The sequence below is a fragment of the Misgurnus anguillicaudatus genome, chromosome 5, assembly GCF_027580225.2.
Source record: "Misgurnus anguillicaudatus chromosome 5, ASM2758022v2, whole genome shotgun sequence".
Lineage (NCBI taxonomy): Eukaryota > Metazoa > Chordata > Actinopteri > Cypriniformes > Cobitidae > Misgurnus > Misgurnus anguillicaudatus.
Window position 1 is genome coordinate 9,648,314 of NC_073341.2, and position 19,433 is coordinate 9,667,746.

The 19,433-nt window shown below is 37.6% G+C and overlaps 1 protein-coding gene and 2 long non-coding RNA genes across 9 annotated transcripts in view; 1 reads left to right on the forward strand and 2 right to left on the reverse strand.

The window, feature by feature from the left end:
- qng1 (Q-nucleotide N-glycosylase 1) overlaps positions 1 to 16,130 on the forward strand; it is a 57,130-nt gene extending 41,000 nt beyond the window's left edge. For 5 of the 6 annotated variants that reach the window (XM_055168472.2, XM_055168476.2, XM_055168474.2 and 2 more), the window contains 4 exons: positions 14,595 to 14,937; positions 15,072 to 15,328; positions 15,443 to 15,638; positions 15,831 to 16,130. In XM_055168472.2, the coding sequence (XP_055024447.2) occupies positions 14,601 to 14,937; positions 15,072 to 15,328; positions 15,443 to 15,638; positions 15,831 to 16,060 (1,020 nt within the window). In that variant the 5' untranslated portion in view covers positions 14,595 to 14,600 and the 3' untranslated portion in view covers positions 16,061 to 16,130. Of the gene's footprint in view, positions 1 to 14,594; positions 14,938 to 15,071; positions 15,329 to 15,442; positions 15,726 to 15,830 lie in introns of all 6 variants that reach the window. The other variant, XR_008634378.2, reaches the window with a different exon arrangement.
- LOC129441406 (uncharacterized) lies at positions 7,891 to 9,691 on the reverse strand. The gene is made up of 3 exons (XR_008643418.2): positions 9,496 to 9,691; positions 9,229 to 9,388; positions 7,891 to 8,629 (listed from the first exon to the last, which is right to left on the reverse strand). It is a non-coding gene; the product is annotated as an uncharacterized lncRNA (long non-coding RNA).
- Positions 9,700 to 12,665, reverse strand: LOC129441407 (uncharacterized). Of its 2 annotated transcripts, XR_012369537.1 has the most exons (4): positions 11,958 to 12,665; positions 11,182 to 11,223; positions 9,980 to 10,052; positions 9,700 to 9,877 (listed from the first exon to the last, which is right to left on the reverse strand). It is a non-coding gene; the product is annotated as an uncharacterized lncRNA (long non-coding RNA). The 2 variants fall into 2 exon arrangements; XR_012369538.1 differs by lacking the exon at positions 11,182 to 11,223.
- Positions 16,131 to 19,433: the final 3,303 nt, after the last annotated feature.

The following is a 19,433-nucleotide window of genomic DNA, read 5'->3' on the forward strand; positions in this document are numbered from 1 at the left end:
TCCCAGTGTTCCCGGGGGCATTCTGCCGGCGTTGAAGGCGGCTAGTTTTTTTTGAGTTCTGGGGACGTTTCTGTTGTCTGGGCGTTGGAGTGGTGTTGCATTTTGCCATTTTTGGACGTTGTGGCAATGTCATGTTTTGGTGTTCACACAATGTTTAAAACAACAGCTGTTTATTATATTGACTTGTTTGATTGTTATGTAAATGATAGAGAAACATTGCATTTTATTATTTTAGAAAACATTATTTCTGAATGTTCGGTGGATGTATTGCTGTGGGGAACTCAATTCACTTGCTGGGTTTGGATGTTGATGTTTCGTTTTGGGTCACCCTTGTTGTGATTCGTGTTTGTTTTGGTTGGTCTCTTGACACTTGACTTTTTGCCTGCTAGTGTTAACTTTGTGTTAATGCACCACATTTGTTATGAAAAGTTATTAGTGTATTACTGTGGTCGTTGGTACACAATGGTAAAGATCATCACCCCATCCATTCACCAATCAAAAGTTCATTTTCTGCCAATACTGCACACCAGATCCAACTCCTTCACAGCAGCCCGTCACCAAGGAGTTCCAGAAACTCCGGACAAAAAAAATACGCTGTATAGTTGGGATGCCCAAACATCAAGAATCAGACCATGAATCTCAACCATGGTGACAATTAAAATTGTTTAAAAAATCCTTATTTATCCATGCTGCAGTGCATGCTGGGAGTCCTGAATGAGGTTTGTAATTTGTTAATACCCAGCATGCATTGCAGCATGAAGTTTTTCATTTGATTGTCGCCATGGTTGGGATTCGTGGTCTGATTCTTGGTGTTTGTGCATCCCAGTTATACGGCGGATGTTTTTTGTCCAGGGTTTCTGGGGCTCCTTGGTGACGGGGTGCTGTGAAGGTGCTGGATCTCGTTTACATTTTTGACAGAGGATGGACTTTTGATTGGTGGGTGAATTGGGTGATGATCTTTGCCGTTGTGTGCCAACAGCCACAGAATAACACTATTAACTTGGCATGTTCGTGGCAAATGTGGTGCATTGATACAAAGTTAACACAACCAGGAAAAAACTAGCAAGCAAAAAGTCAAGTGTCAAGAGACCAACTAAAACAAACACGAATCACAATAAGGGTGACTTAAAATGAAACAAAACATCAACATCTAAACCTAGTAAGTGAATTGAGTTTTCTACAGCAATATATTTACTGAACATTCAGAAATAATGTTTTATAAAATAATAAAATGCAATGTTTCTCTATCATTTACATAACAATTAAACAAGTCAATATAATAAACAGCTGTTGTTTTAAACATTGTGTGAACATTAAAACATGACATTGTCATAACGTTTAAAAATGGTAAAATGTAACATTACTCTAACGTTCAGACAACAGAAACGTTCCTAGAACTTAAAAAAAACTAGCCGCTTTTCACGTTGGCAGAATGTTTTTGGGAGCATTTGGGAACTTTCGGGGAGCGTTCTTGGAACTTTTTATTTCTAGCTGGGTATACTATAAAGTAGTGACAACACGACCCAGAAACACCTTGTGTTCAATTCAACCAGTTGTTCCTTTAACTGCAGCTAAAATCCTGATTTTTAAACGCGACATCGTCTGAAGCGCTCGCAACAATGGATTAAGCCGTTTTACCAGTAAAACAAATGTAAATTGGAACCAAGAAAAATCTAGTCGTGCTGTCAGTGCTGATTCCGTGGCCGTGCGCCACGAGTAAATCAATGTAGGCTATGAAACACTAATCACATTGTAGAAAAGTATAAGAGCTGACACATGACATTAAAATAATGTAATGCAAGCACTGTAAAAGGCTTTGCCTGTTTTAAAAATCTGCTAATTGTCCGAGTCAGTGTGCACAATGTGAAAAACTAACCATTCTGACCAACTTGATAATACTGACACCTTATACAATGTAACAGATTGACGAGATGTCATCCGCCTGTCGGTTCGGGTAGCATGAAGTCAAACACGCGTGTAAATTATGCCTATTAGTAATGTACTATTATTCAGATATGTTCTTCTAAAATTAATTAAAATTATCTTTAAGGAGCATTATTATAGCCTGTTTCTGCTGTTTTGCAACGCAAACCCCTCCGCTGTACCTACATAATAGTTCTGCCCACACTGTATTTTATTGAAGTGTTATCTCTATCATTTTGCAAACAGCCAGTGGTCGATCACTTGAGTTGTTGCCTGAGTTTTATCAATGGGATATCTAACGACAGTGATTTAAAACCCTTTAACTGCCTGCTCAACCAAACGGTTGAGCACATTTTGAGTCCCTATATTTTATTGAGAGGAGTACCTAACTTAACTCAAGCTGATTGAGCCATCTCTACTATTTGTGTAAGATATGTTTTGCCAAAAAAATCCACTAGATATCAATGTATCAATCAACAGCAGTTGTCACAACACATCTTGTTATGTGGATTTTAGAAATAAAAAAATCACTTCTGTTATATGAACTGTTCTTGTTGAAATTTTGCAAGGAAACCATATTTTTTTGACATAATACACTGTAAGAGCCCTAACTTTACAAAATTATGTTACTTGGTGCCATGAAAAAACTTTCATATGTTTTGAATAATTTTTCAAAAACATGCTCAACCAAACGGTTGATTTGTCACTTAATGGTAAAAGTACAAAAGCTAGGGTAATGTTTTCAGATCATCCATTTCTGCAGTCAGAGTGTACTATTTGCCATGAAATATACATTTCTGATCATTCACAGCTATGAATATGACACAGCTATTGTTATTTCTTATTTAATATATTGAGATCATTTCTTAAGTATGTATTTTTGCCACTTCTGGATATTTTTTTGAAATAACTATAATGAATTCATATAATTAATGTATGGAAATCATAATTACTCATTAATTAATCAATAATTACTTCTTAAATGATGTTTTAAATTGTTTGAAGGATTGTTTGCAATGTTGGCTTACTCTACACAGCATTGCTGGTTTACAAAAAAATTTTAAAGGGGCCATGTCACCAGACTTTTTTAAGCTGTCAAATAAATCTTTGGTGTCCCCAGAGCACATATGTGATGTTTTAGCTCAAAATATCATATAAATAATTTATTATAGCATGTTAAAATTGCCACTTTGCAGGTGTGAGCAAAAATGTGCAGTTTTGGGTGTGTCCTTTAAAATGCAAATGAGCGGATGAAATGCAAATACCGATCACAATGATGGTGGTTTGTTGAAATTAAAACTTAGTTGTGCTGTGAATTATTTTCTCTGTCTCTCCCTCTCTGGATTAAAACACTGGAAATGGCAGTGCTGTGGTTGGAAAGTGCAAATTAAGGGGTGGTATTATTATTAGGGCTGGGACTTTAACGCGTTAATTAAGATTAATTAATTACACAAAAATAACGCGTTAAACATTTTTAACGCATTTTAATCGCACTTATTTTTGCACCGCGGAACATTTCTCATGAGTTTCGGCGGACCGATTATACTGGAGCACCAACTAGCGTTCATGACTTCACAACAAACCACAGTGAACATGAACCAAGAGGCTGATGAGATCGCTTTGGTTGGCCCCGTGGATGGGAATTTTTTTATAAAAAACGAACGGATGTAAGCGTCGATAAAAGCATGGTCGTGTGTAAGCTATGCAACAAGGAATTCACATATCACCGCAGCACATCGAGCATCTCATGCAAAACATACAGCAGCTAGCGTGGACATTAGCCCGACTCCGGGCACAATCATTACGGACAATGTCAGTAAAGATTACGGCGTCTTTTACCTTCTGTAAAAAGGTCCGGAGAAATTACCTCAGGTAATACAAATCCAGTGCGAATAGACCAGCTGTAAATATACACGTAAATCGCGTCATTTCCTTTTAATTTGCGGGTTTCTTTTAAATATAAAAGCGCTTAAAGAAGCATTTACTTGCGTTCTAGACGGAGAAACAAGTCAGTTACAAGTCAGTTTCTGAATAAAACACGACACAAACTTTAAAAAAAAAGTCAAATTTACTTCTCAGAGGGCGGCATGGAACTGTTTATGAAACTGACGTTCTCCCAAACTGAAATTAAACACAGTGTTTCGCGTTTTCCTTGTCTGTGTCATGTTGTTTGCACATCTGATATCTGGAAGCAAGGTAACGTGCACGTGAAGACGAGAGGTGACACGCTGCGCCAACGAGTTACCCCTCCCACTTCTGAATGTTTTACAGAGATTTCTAATCCCGTCCGAATTGACCATTAATATTACCGACGTCCTGTGGTAAAATTACATTACGCCTTCTACCCCTGTAAAACTAATCCTGTCCGAATAGGGCTCAATAAACAATATTTTGTGGCTTAAGCTTATGTATTCAGTCATTATTCATGGTACACTCTAAGAACGAATGTGTTAAAAACAACACATTAGTGTTGATTCCGGGACAACACACTAACTGCGTCGTCCCGGAATCCACCCATCTCTGTGTTATTATTGAAACAACACATTTTGTGTTACTTTTAACACAACGTGTGTTATACTTGAACACAAAATCAAGACAAAATGACTCATAATGTGTTAAAATTACACATAATGTGTTAAAAGCTTACAGCACAATGATGTGTATAAAATTAACACATCATTTCTAAGAGTGTATACTTAAATCCATGTAAAAAATTACTTCTTAATGTTCTCAGGTCAAATATTTATATGCGATTAAAATGCGATTAATTTAGATTAATTAATTACAAAGCCTCTAATTAATTAGATTAATTTTTTTAATCGAGTCCCGGCCCTAATTATTATAATAAGGGCTCCTTCTGACATCACAAGGGGAGCCACATTTCAATTACCTGTTTTTTCACATGCTTACAGAGAATGGTTTACCAAAACTAAGTTACTGGGTTGATCTTTCTCACATTTGCTAGGTTGATAGAAGCACTGGGGACCCAATCATAGCACTTAAACATGGAAAATCTCAGATTTTCATGCCGTGACCCCTTTAATTTATCTAAAAAAAGACAAAAAATTTATTTTGCACTACCAAACTTGACAGTGTGTTTCTTAAATCATAAAATACTAATATGCCAGTGTATTACTATCTTTGGCCTTCTTTTATTTTAGGTTTTAAATGCAGAATATCCTTATTTTTGTTAATTTTGGTCATTTTTATTACAAAAAACATGAAAACATGTCATGTCCTGCGTTAAAATGAAAACCTGAAATATTTTAATATGTTATACTTCAATAAATAAAGAAGATTTAATATACAAAACCATTTTATTTGGATTATGTTTGTAAAAAATTAGTATTATAGTTCATATTTTCTAATTTCCATAGTATGTGTTCGAATTCCTTTAAGTGACATATCAACCGTTTGGTAGAGGCCGATTTTTAAAAAATGATGGGATGTGTTGAAAAAAAATACATTGATTGTGTTAAGTGGTGACATAAGGAGATAAGAAATGCAAACAAAAAAATTTTCAAATGCCTTTTTCTTGGTGTGGCAGTTAAAGGGTTAAAAGCAGTTCTGCTTACCGCACTTCCACTCGCTTCTCCCTCGTGCCTCGTGTCTAATTTTAACAGATGCACACTGACGCTGCCTGCATGCTCCCAAAGAGCATGTAATTGGGCTATCTAAATGTCAAATAAAAAAAGAACCAATGGACTGCTGATTAGGTGTCTCGTGGGTTAGGTCGTTGGCCAATTAAAAAAAATCATATTATAACGACAAGCCCCCAAGTCCCATAGGTCCAGCACTGATCATGAGTAGATAGATTACCTGATGAAAAAGTAGTCTTATCTTAATTTTCAAACATTTAAAAGTTTAACTTAAGAAAACTGTGCCTACAAAGTGAGGTCACAGAAAATGTCAAGTGAACATAAAGTTAATTTATGCATTTATGTTTTTTTAAAGTGCTATGTCCTTCGCGATTTCAAAAAACATGGTTCTGAACCACCATACTCAATCCCACAGCGACATCTAGCGGTACATTAAAATAAAACTCGTTTAAATCTGTATAAAAAATGTACTATTGCAGTTTTAAACTTTTACCAACTTGTAGCAGTCGAAGTAACAAAAAAAAACATTTTGAAAAGATTTATTCTAAAAATACTAAGGTAAAAGAGAATCATTTTGCTGATTAAATCAGTTTTTGTAGAGAAAATAGCCTACTTTTAAAGAAACCATGCGTAAAAGATAGCATACTTTTAAAAATTATGGTGCGAAACTTTTTTACTTTTATACACGTTATCATATTGGGTTAATTACTCTGCTTGTTCGAATCTATATATATATATTTTATCAGATTGGTTTTTTATTTATATATATATATATAAAACCAATCTGATAACCAAACTGCAGCATACTAAATATATTTAAGACGTTTTACGAAGAAAACGCGTTTCAAATCTGTAGATGCATTTTTATCAGACCATTTGACGCGGTCGTGCAACTTAATGATAATACTTTTGTCATTGAATTGTTCATCTAAATGTTTAATCTAATGTTACTCTAACTTACGTTGCCTTTATTGTTTCTTACTTTTGCAGATGGGAGAGATTGCCGTGGAGTTCCGAAGTTCATCGTTTAAATGTTTTGGTTTTTAATATATTAAAGTGTTTTTATAATAGACTGTTCTACATGTTTTTATGTTTTATGCCAATTTTATGTTTTATATAATCAAATTATCTACCCTATTATATCATTATATATATCTCTATAAGTTCTTTAAATGTTCCTGTGATCAATGATGATTTTGATTTTATGTCTACAAATAAAGAATAGATCAACATGTATTGTGTGATTATTTGTTCATTTAAATAGATTATATATGAATAAACTTAGTTTATATAGTGAAATTGTTTTTTTTTTTTGATGATTTAATTGTGAATTTTCTATTATTAATGGTGCCTAAATATAGGGAATAACCGGAGGTTTGGAGAACGTCCTGAGAACCTTCCGGGAACGTTCTGGCAAGGTTCTGCAAACGTTCTGAGCAGGTTAGATTGATGTTACCCGAACGTTCCCGGAACGTTCTAGGAACGTTCCCGGAACGTTCCGACAAGGTTAGGGGAACGTTCTGAGAACCTAAAAATAACGTTCTATTTCCATAAAGAAAACTTTCCTGGGGAACCAACAGGGAACGTTTCAAAAATAACGTTCTGGGAACCAAAAACTAACGTTCTGGGAACGTTCCCGGAACCAAAACCTAACGTTCTGGGAACCAAAAATTGTTAGCTGGGAATCTAGAGCTGTGTCTGAAACCGCTCCCTATCCACTATATAGTGCACTATATCGGGTGTCGGCCATTTTGTAGTGGTGTCCGAAACCTGAGTGAACAACTTCATTCCCTACATTTATTCACTACTTTTTACCCACAATGCACTCTGATTTTGAGGGTACATTCGATGTACACTCGTTCACTCATATTTCCCATGATGCAACGGGAGACGAACGCGTAACTTGAATCAGCTGAAGGATACTGACAGTAAACACCAAACATTTTCTTCTTGTCAGTTATTTTCTACTTTTTGAAAATAAACAAATGAAAAATAATTGCGTTATCTTTTATTTAAAATCTAATACATATTTTTATTAAACAATAAATAAACAGCAGTAAATAAATATTATAAGCAGCTGTTTTGTTCTCTTTATTATCAACTAATACAATAAACATGACAAATGTAAAAACAGTTAGAAAGTAAACTTTACCATTTCAGAGCACAATCAATAAAGCCACACAGGTGTTTTTAATGAATCTCTGCGACAGCTCTCTGACGCATGATATTTGCGTCAGTGTCCGAAATCGCTCACTCATTTTCATTTGCTTCTTCCCCATATAGTGGACTCAACTGTCATTCCCCATATAGGGAATAGTGAATGAGTGAACGAGGGAACGGTTTCAGACACAGCTTAGGTCCGATTGCTCTGCGAGCGCTCGGTTTTAACGCGCCCCGAAGACACGGCCGAGCACTCAGTTTTAACGCGGCCCGATTGCGGAACCCCGAGTGAGAGGACGTAAGCTCCCCTCCAATCCTGTTCCTTATTTGGGCTTGTTTAATTGATTGATTTTATTGATTGGTTAATACTAAAATTGCTAAGCAACCATTATGCAACATTAACTGAAAATAAAACACACAAGGAAGAACAAGGATTTCATGTTTAATGCATTTTTTATTCACTTGAACACACATTCTCTCTCTCTCGTACACACAAACAGGTTTCCATGTTTTGTGGGGACATTCCATAGACGTAATGCATTTTATACCATACAAACTGTATATTTTATTCCCCTTACCTACCCCAGTCCCTAACCCCAACCATCACAGAAACCCTTCTCCTACTTCACATTTACAAGAAACATCATTTTGTTTGATTTATAAGCTTGTTTCCTCATGGGGACACAAGGTCACAAAAATACTGGTATTCCTATCTTTGTGGAGACACAACGTGATAATTACCAGGTGCACACACACACACAATCAGTTCAAATACGAATTTTCCAAAAATCAACATTTTTAAATTTAAAACATTTTAATTCATTGTCTGTCTATTGTCTGGATTCGGCCACCATCCCTGTCATATGCTAGCACCGACCACCTGGTGATGAGGAGCTCTATCTCCTTTTCTGTGTTATCTTTGGTCAGGGCATTCCGGCGGACTGCATCTGAAAAAAAAAACAAAGATAGAAGAGGTCAGCATGACCATGTGATGTTACTCATAAAACAACCAAAACTTATTTTGGATGCAGGGCTCTACGCTTACATTTCTTTTTAGTTTAGGAGCACATTCAAAAATTTAGGAGCACATTCTGATCAATGACAAAATAACCTTCCCATTATAAGGAGATATTTGACTATAAAATTTTAACCTTATTAAATTTCAAATTCATAAATTGAGTTAGAATAATAAGAGGCAATCAGGAAGAATAAGTTACCAATCAAATGAAATCAGTAGCAACACAATTCATCTTTGCACTGCAGAGGTGGCATATAACAGAAATGTGGGATTTAGTTATATTTACAGACTGTTTAATGAGGCTCAGAAGTAGCATTAATGCATTTCAATTTATGATAATGTTATGATGTTAATGTTTTAAATAGAGTTTGAGTATAGAAATACAATTATGATCAGTCTTAAAGAAAAAAAAATGACTAACTTTTAAGACTAGTCTTAAAGGTTTATGCAACCAGCCACTGATCGAGTCAGTCGCACTGTAGAGCCCTGGGATGTCACTACAGTGCCGTTTCCAGCACTGATACTCACCCAAAACCACACTTTTCAAAGTGAGCCCTTTGAATGCAGGCTTTCAGTTGACCCCACTTCAATTGATGAGTCTCGCCACGAAGAGTTCATTGTTTTTTTTCAGGACCCACCCCACGGTGTCTTTAAGAGTCTTGTCTCCGACCATTCCAGGAAAAACAGTCTGAAACAAAAAGACATGTACCTTATTAGTTATTTAAGGAATATAGCATGAGTGAAAATGAGGATTGACTTTTAGGAATGATCTGATTAAACCTTAATTTAACTCACCAAATTCTTCTTCTCATCTGGATTATTTAATGTCTCCTACAAACATTGTAGCTCCTCAATAGTTGAAAGTGGGAGCCCAAAATGTGTTGGGTCTGGGCTGAAGTCTGCAACTGCTGCTCTCTAATAAAATCGAGCTGGATGAGGATCTCCTTAGCAATAGGCTTTATGCCCAGCTGCACTACTTCCTGAATTTCAGCCAGCTCCTTGTTTCCTGTCTGCCATTACTGGACAAACTGATAAATCCAGGTGTGTCTGATTATTGTTGTTGTGACTACTAAGCTCAGGCACACCTGGATTAATCAGTCCGTCCAATAATGGCAGACAGGAAACAAGGAGCTGGCCGAAGTCCAGGAAGCAGTGCAGCTGGGCACAAAGCCCATTGCTGTAGAACACAAGAAAAAGCAGGCATAGCAGATTACTAGCAAAACATTGTACGTAGATATGTCAGAGTAAACCGAGAGAGATCACTTTGTATAATTCCTACCTGTAGGCACAGCCTCCTGAGAAGACCTGTGTTGTGTGTCATATACTTGTGTGCCATGTAAGGGTGGGGTGTGCTAAAAGAAAAGAAAAATATGTTTTAATCTCATCACATATACCAAATAGGAATAGGCAAAAAAAAGTGAATTTTTTTTTTAAAATGTGGTCAATTCAATATCAATTCTCATCGTTTTTCTGTATTTATTTTCATTACATTACATCTGAAAAGCATTCCCGTTGAAGGAACTGTCAATGTCCCGATTGGGCCAGTGCTGCATGATCATAAAAGTTTACATTTTGCACGCATTTTTAAGCCTTGTCAATTTAAGCATTCAAGCGAAAGAGAACTTGCATGCGCTATGTGAGAAGAGCACACACTGGAAGCGCTTACAGCTGCGCGACAGCGTGCAAATTACGAAATTAATTCTAGTTCTCTCCTTGCAAATTCACACATTTTTTAAAAAAATGCCGGCCTTTGCGAGTAAACAGACGGTTATGAGAAGAAGTAGAAAAAGAATGCATTCATTGCCTATCATAATTTGATCCGTGCATTAGTCTTAAAGTGGTAGTAACCTTCACCTGTCTGTGTTTTTAAATGTTAATCAAACTACAAAAGAGGAAGTCACTCCCTGCTTTTCACTGAATAACGATTTGTAACTTTGTGCAGATTAAATAAAGGTTAATCCTAATTAGTGAAGATATGCCGTGTTATTTTACATTTGATTACTTTTTTCAATTTCTGTATCTGAAAAATACTGTTAGACCTACCTGAAATGCACAGATTTCTTCATTTGTATCTTTGTTCTATTGTACTTATATTGCGTTGCTTATATTGTATACTGCAGGTGTTTTTAAATTTTCTGCCATTTTCTCACTCCCTCTAACTTCTGAGACATTGGCCGAATGGCCGTATATGGCAGACAACTGGACAGTGACAACTACAGCAGCGGCGAGGAGGTCGTTTGACACACACAGAGGGATTTGATGGTTTTTAAAATATCGACAGTAGAGATCGAAATATCGATACACGATCTATTTTTTTGCACAGCCCTAGTTTTAATCTCATCACACATATCAGTCATCAGTCAGATCATCGTCAACAAGCTTACTGTCGTTCTTAATACCTTGCAGCAAATTAGACAACGATTTAACTGCTTTGTGTCTCAGATTAGATTTAAAATAATGCATTTGATCAGCCATTCTTACCTAAGAGCAGTGTTTATTTTAGAAGAGCAAAAGCAAGATTACCTGAGGAAAAAAGAAAAAAAGATTAGCATTGTACAAAACCATACATAATGTCTTATTATACTAAACCATTACAATTTCCCTTTTTTAGTCCAAGCCCAACCCAATAACCATTATGACATTACCCAACTACCAGCATAACTGCACAGTGCATAAATTAGGGTCCATCAAGACATGTTTAAGTTTACACACAAATCTATAATTGTGACATTCCATACACTGGTATATATTAATCCGCGAATCACATGCGAGCCGAACCGTGGTTCGGATCAACTGCGATTTGTCACAGCACTACCAGCTAACATTTTGTTCCACTTAATTTTTTTCCAAAGAACACTATGCTTGTAAATATTAATCACGTAAATTGCATTTAATAAAAATTGCGTCCCATTATTTAACATCCCAGCTAGTCAATGCTAGCTTCGTTCGCGCCATAAAAGTTGGAGCCACTTTCATATTATCCAAAATTTGCACTAACTTACTTTTCTCAGACATGATAAATAATTTGATGTTGTCCTAATTAATAATTCTTAAATGAATTATGAATTCTTTATGTTTGTTTCATCTGGAAAAAAGTACATGAACATGTCAAAGGAACATGAACGAATCAATAATAACCAACATGTAATCAGCAACAGTTCGAAATAGAGTTAATATATGATGTGACGGGAACTCGATTGAAACTATGCTTAGCGTGAATGTTGATGCTTTTTAAGCAAACTGAACACAAGACTTACCTCAAGTTTAACGTATGGCGTAGGATCGAAAAGGGAATGGATGATTTAGTCAGGCGTTGAGTTTTATCTCACCCGTTGTACAGACGTTACTCCAGTGATGAGCTGAGCGTGCTGACGCTTTCTGCAGTTACCGTTGAAATCGGCTTCATACTGGCAAAAGGGTCTGAGCCGAGCACCCAGTTTAAAACAGCCGCCAACGTACGGGATTCATCTTAAAATGAATTTTTTATATTTATCAGCTTACCCCGAGGCCATCCAAGATGTATGTGATTTTGTTTCTTCAGTACAACACAAATGTAGAAACTCCAACCGTTTCAGTCTGTATGCATGTGAATAGTAACAAAATCTCAGACAGTAAAAACATGCACAGACAAATCCAAATTAAACCCTGCCGCTCGTGACGACACATTGATATCCTAAGAAACGAAACGATCGGTTTGTGCGAGAAACCGAACAGTATTTATATAATTTTTTTACCTCTAATACAGTACTATGCGTAGTCAAATGAGCCCGTGCACAGCACCTTCTTCTTTAGAGTTTTAATGGGGGGCTGCGAAGCAACCCCACAGGTGCATACCGCCACCCACGGTCTCGGGTGTCCCTGTATAGCCCTCAAGCCGTGCACCCGATACAGTAGATGGCAGTATGCAACCACGACGCCGCCTCGCAACCCGCCATTAAAACTCAAAAGAAGAAGAAGGCGCCGTACTAGAGGTATAAATTACATAACACAGTTCGGCCTCTCACAGAAACCGACCGTCTCGCGTCCTAGGACATCAACGAGCAGCAGGGTTCAATTTGGATTTGTCCGTGCATGCTTTGTTTTTTACTGTCTTTTGTTATGGACAGACTAAAACGGTTGGAGTTAAAAATCTACATTTGTGTTAAAGAAAGTCGCCTACATTGAATGGCATCCATTAAAACCATCCTTGATTTAACATAAGCCGAGTCATTTCCAAAAGTGGTCCAGATCATACAGCCAGAGCTGGGTTACCAGTTACGGTGAACATGAATCGGCCCAGTGCTTACAGCCAGAACAAAAATGAATGTGCCAGAGCGAGCTGCGGGGCACAATCGGCTCGGTTAACACACGCCGATGCCGAGTCTGAGCCGCACCTGCCGCAGGGCAGCCGAGCTCGGGCCGATTATACATGCTAGCTGGGTAGCTACTGAGAAACTATTTGATTTAGAAAGCAGCTAAGCTACCGCCAAGCTACTGAAAAATGTAGTTAAACTACTAGCTTCGCTACTTGTAGTGAAGCTACTGCCCAGCACTGATTATAATAACATTAATAATTAAATTCACAAACGAGGACTATAAATCTTCATGCTTTTTTAAATAATACCTTTATTTTTTTTACAAAATATAATTAAGTGGTCTTCGCGCGTGATATAAAAGTTATTGACATTCGCACGGCGCACGAGGCAGACCCTTGGCGTGGAGATTTGCACTTTTCCAATATTTTTCTCAATGAATCCCACTCCCAGGTTTTTAAGTGGATCACACCAAGGGAATCAAAAACCATTATTAAAGTATTAAACTTTGTTATTTAATAATATAACGTAATTCAGAAGCAGAATAGTCTCTTACGAAAATGAACCATGTTTTTTTGTGGTTAAAGTGTAGTGATTTTTTTTGGTGTATTGACTACTATTAGCCTAGAAATCTAGACGCACCCTAGCGGCCGCAAAATATATTTGCTGCCAGGGTTTAACAGCTCCAAAAACCAAAATTTGGTCAGGCCAATCACATCGTGTGTAGCGTCTGTGGGGCGGGCTTAACATGATGACGACAGAGCTGCCTGCGACGGTTCCTACTTGAAAACAAAGAATGGCTGCTGCTGCTGCTGGCGAACAGCTTTCTTTTGAAGCGGCTTTGGCCGCGACTCTGGAGGACTTAGACTTATGTTTTTCTTTGAGAGAAGAGCAAATAACCCTACTGAAGTCCCTTTTAAGCAAGAAAGATGTGTTTGGAGTTTTGCCGAATGGTTACGGTAAAAGTTTGATATACCAATTAGCTCCACTGGTGGGGAAACGCAGGGGACTCATACGTCACCTTCTTCGTTGCTCTGATTGGTCATAGCGCTATCCTATTGCGTGCAGAGGCATTTTGAGGGACAACCTTATATCCCGCCCTTTGCATTGAGCCGTTTGTGTGAAGAGTTGCCAGACCTTACATCTTGATGTAGGTCTGGCTAACCAGGCTAGACCACTATAGTTTTACTACAGAAACCATGGTTATTGAAAACCATGGTTTACAAAACTATGCTTATTTTGGTAACCATGGTTTTACTACAGTAATCATGTGTTTTTTTAACTGTAGTAAAACCATGGTAAACCACCAAATGACACGTGTACACATGTGCACTGAACTTAAAACATTTGTGTATGCAACAGCGTCCACTGCATGGATTATCTCATAATGTTTAAAATGGACATTTTTAAACAACACTGAATAAAAAATGTAATATTAATGATAATATTTCATGAAACGTAAGGGGCCATATGACAACAATGTTCATTTCACACAGATAGTAGAAAAACAAGGCATTCTGCCATGACAAATCCTTCAAAATGTCTACTGTATAGTAATTGAACATTTCATTCTGAAAATAATCATTTAATGTTTGTTGCCAGTGATCAATGGAAGAGCCACTGCCCCCTCGAGAGTCCGGTCAGTTTGTATCCGAGCGAAGTCGTGACGTGTTCGTGAATGAAGATGGAGCTAAACGCTTGGCACAGACGATCTACGAGCTCCGGCAGAGTGAAGACTTCACAGTCGGCTTCTGGAAGAAGAACAACCCACTGGCACCTCCACCAGATTCGGATGAGGCCATCAACTGGGTGTTCGTAACCGACACAATGAACTTTTCCTTCTGGCCTGATAAAGAAGAAGAACAATGTGAGGTCAACTGCCGGGGAAGCACCTATAGAGGTTACATGTCTCTCTGTGCTGCTATCACCCGGGCTATGGATGAAGGTGACCCAATTTATATATTGTCTGTCATTGTTGTAAAAGACTTTGGCAGATGTATCATGTTCATCAATTAGTTCCTACTTACTGTTATTTTATTTGACATAATATACAAACCTGTTAAACTGATCTTTATTTAGGAGTGCCCATCACAAGCCCCTCCTACTTTTCACAAATCACTGAGGCTGAATTAGCGCACGTTCTGCGTTCAGACAGCGCTACCCCTATGCCCATGCTGAAGGAGCGTCACCGGGTGCTAACAGAGGCCGGACAAGTGCTCATCGATCATGGTGGTTCCTTTCGGAAATTCATTAGTCGCTGCGAAAACGATGCTGAGAAGATGGTGAAGTATGTTGTGCAACACATTCCCTCATACAGAGACGAGGCCATCTATGAGGTAAAAATATTCACATGATTGGTCTTTTCAAAAATGTCTTTTGGGACGGTTTAAAGCTACATTCTTTGGTGCTTACGTACGTTGTCTGCTTGTCATAATATTTTAATTTACTAGGGTAAGCGGATCTCATTTTACAAGAGGGCTCAGATCCTTGTGGCGGATTTCTGGGGCATCATGGAGGCCCGAGGGGAGGGCAACATTCCTAACCTTGACTACCTTACCATGTTTGCTGACTACAGAGTACCACAAGCACTTGTCTATCTTGGAGCTCTATGCTACTCGGATGAGCTTATGAAGGCATTGAAAAGTGGTTTGTTGTACCTTTTATTGCATCTAGTCTGAACTTGTCTGGAGCTGGAGATAGGCCGATAAACTTATAGGAATGCCTGGAAACATTGTTAGTGCCATTCCTTTTAGTAATTGCTGATTATGTTACTGTGACTGAATAAAGAGACTTACATTAGTATTGTATTTTAAAATCCTGACACGTTTTTGTTTACAGGCGAATTGTTGAGCTCAGGGGAAAGGCGAGAGGTGGAGATCAGGGGTTGCTCTATCTGGTGTGTGGAGAGAATCCGGGAACATCTGTGGAATCTTGTGGAACAGAGAGATGGGAAGAGCTCTCACATCAACTCGGCTCTTATTGACTTTTACCTGTGGCCGTATGCTAAAAAACACCATAAAGAAATGGCACACATACCAATACATCACACACGATGCATCTACTATTGACAGCGTCCCTTATTGTATCCTGCTGTTTTTGTTATGCCGTTTATACTTCTAAATAAAGTTAGAAACAACTGCTGGTATGAATATCATTTTTACAAAAGGGAGGAAAATAAAACTTTTCTCAATAATTCAACTTTACACCTCCTTTAGAGAAAAGTGTAACAAGTGGTTGCTAATGGTATTGTAAAGGAATACACTAAAATTTCTATGATGATTTGTATTAATTTATTTCTCAATAGTATTACAACTTTAATCTGAATGTCACAGGTAAATCTTAGCTTTCATGGTAGTTTGTATAGAATTCCTTTTACTTTGAAAGATCTGACGTAATTTATAAACAATTAAATTAAAACACATCATTTTCAGCACAGTTTTGTTCATTGTTGGTTCAAAATAGCAGCATAGACAGAATAGGCTTCAATAAGAAATCAGTAAGTTGATTTCTGGGTTAATTTTGTGAACAATATTGATAATGATTTCAATACTTCCACTGAACATTTTAGGAAGTTTGGTTTTGCTTTGTGTATAGTGAACATTTCTGTTTATTCAACAAAATACTTTATAGCAAAGGTCTGGGATCAATCAGTATCCAATTGTGCATGAAAAACAAATAGAGAGGGAGTGGTCAGGCAGGGCAGTGTTCATATCTCAGGTCATAGGGTCAGTCTCATATCATCATTAAATTATTTTCACAAACTTATTTTACTTCAGATTATTAAGCCACCAGAATCATTTTAGATTTGGTATTTTAATAAAAAATATTAATTTGTGTTCAACTGAATGTATTTTCTTATATAATTATCTATACTTATGGAGCTATCTGGAAGCTACCTGTCTAAAGTAACTGCACATTTACTGTACTGTATGAATTTGGCAGACACTTTTGTACAAAGTGACTACAAGGTATACATTTTGGGATTGAACCCACAACCATCAGTGCAAGCCTAGTAACGCAATGCTCTACCATGCAGAATCACTGACGTGTACATTTCCAAAATGTGAACCGATTGGCATCTCCGTAAATTACAATGTCAGGGAAAAGTTCATTTATCTCAGTAATTGTGCTTTTAACACATTATGTGTCATTTTCTGTTGAATTTTATAAGTAACACAAAATAAGTTGTTTCAATAATAACACAGAAATGGGTGGATTCTGGGATAACGCATTTAGTGTGCTGTCCCAGAATCAACACTATTGTGTTGTTTTTAAGTACCAAGTCTTTTTTCTTTTAATTGTGATGATTGTGGCTCACATTTAACAAAACCACACCAATCTCATTCTCAACTAATTAGAATATTTCATAAGACCAATAAAAAAACATTTTTAGTGAATTGGAAAAGTATGGAAAGTATGTTAATTTACTGTATACTAATGAAGGTGATGTGGCACTGCTGAGGTGGTATGGACACCCAGGTTTCTTTGAAAGTGGCCTTCAGCTCATCTGCATGTTTCGGTCTCTTGTGTCCTATTTTCCTCTTGACAATACATCGATTCTCTATGGGGTTTAGGTCTGGTGAGTTTGCTGGTCAGTCAAGCACACATAAACAATGGCAATTTAACCAACTTTTGGTGCTTTTGGCAGTGTGGGCAGGTGCCAAATCCTGCTGGAAAATGAAATCAGCTGGTCAGCAGAAGGAAGCATGAAGTGCTCTGATATTTCTTTTTGGTAAACGGGTGCAGTGTCTTTGGTTTTCAGAAAATACAGTGGACCAATACTAGCAGACGACATTGCACCCCAAAACATCACAGACTGTGGAAACTTAACACTGGACTTTAAGCAACTTGGCCTGTGAGCTTCTCCGCCCTTCCTTCAGATTCTAGGACCTTGGTTTCCAAATGAAATACAAAACTTGCTCTCATCTGAAAAGAGGACTTTGGACCACTGGGCAACATTCCAGTTCTTCTTCTTTTTAGCCCAGGTAGCCTCTGACGTTGTCTGTGGTTCATGGGTGGCTTTACAAGAGGATTACGACAACTGTAGCCAAATTCCTTGACATGTCTGGGTGTGGTGGCTATTCCTTGTGAAGTTCACTCAAATTCTTGAATCGATTTTGCTTGACAAACCACTCAAAGCTGCGGTTCTCTCGGTTGGTTGTGCATCTTTTTCTTCCACACTATTACCTTCCACTAACATGCTTGGATACAGCACTCTGTGAACAGACAACTTCTTTGGCAATGAATGTTTGTGGCTTACCCTCCTTATGAAGGGTAAAGGGTTTCAATGATTGTCTTCTGGACAACTGTCTTCCCCATGATTGTGTAGCTTAGTAAACCAAACTGCGACAATTTTTGGAGGCTCGGGAAACATATGCAGTTGTTTACCTGATTGGCATTGAGATTTTTTGAGGATGTGAACCAGAATCATCACAAGTACTTCTCTTAAAGTACTTCAGTCCGTGTGCATTTAATTTATTTTAAGGGGACACATAACTTTTTTTGAAAATATCCTAATTTTCCAGCTCCCCCAGAGTTAAACATTATTAGATTTGTACTGTTTTGGAATCCATTCAGCTGATCTCCGGGTCTGGCGGTACCACTTGTAGCATAGCTTAGCATAATCTATTGAGTTTGATTACACCATTAGCATCACCCTATGGAGTTTTGATATTTTTCCTATTTTTAAACTTGACTCTTCTGTAGTTACATCATGTACTAAGACCGACAGAAAATTAAAAGTTGTGATTTTCTAGGCAGATATGAACTATACTCTCATTCTGGCGTAATAATCAAGGACTTTGCTGCCGTACTACGACTGGAGCAGGCGTAGTGATACTACGCACTGCCCAAAAATAGTCCCCTGGTAACTTTTAATAGCAGAGAACTATTTTCGGGCACTGTGTTTCATTGTGCCTCCTGCAGCCAGCAAAGTTCTTGATTATTACGCCAGAATGAGAGTATAGTTCCTAGCCATATCAGAAATATCATATCAGAAATATCCGAGATAAAGTTAGAAGTGACCAAACACATCAACGTTTTTCCTATTTAAGACGAGTAGTTATACGAGCAAGTTTGGTGGTACAAAATAAAACGTAGTGCTTTTCTAAGCGGATTTAAAAGAGGAACTATATTGTATGGCGTAATAGCACTTTTGGGAGTACTTTGACTCGCCTAAAAAGTCCGCTCCCCTTCTCCCTCTCTTAATGGGAGAGGGAGGGTGTTACTGCGCAGAGTCGAAGTACTCACAAAAGTGCTATTACGCCATAAAATATAGTTCCTCTTTTAAATCCGCTTAGAAAAGCGCTACGTTTTATTTTGTACCACCAAACTTGCTCGTATAACTACTCGTCTTAAATAGGAAAAACGTTGATGTGTTTGGTCACTTCTAACTTTATCTCTGAGTGGTACCATTGAATGAATGGGGCTAAGCTAAATGCT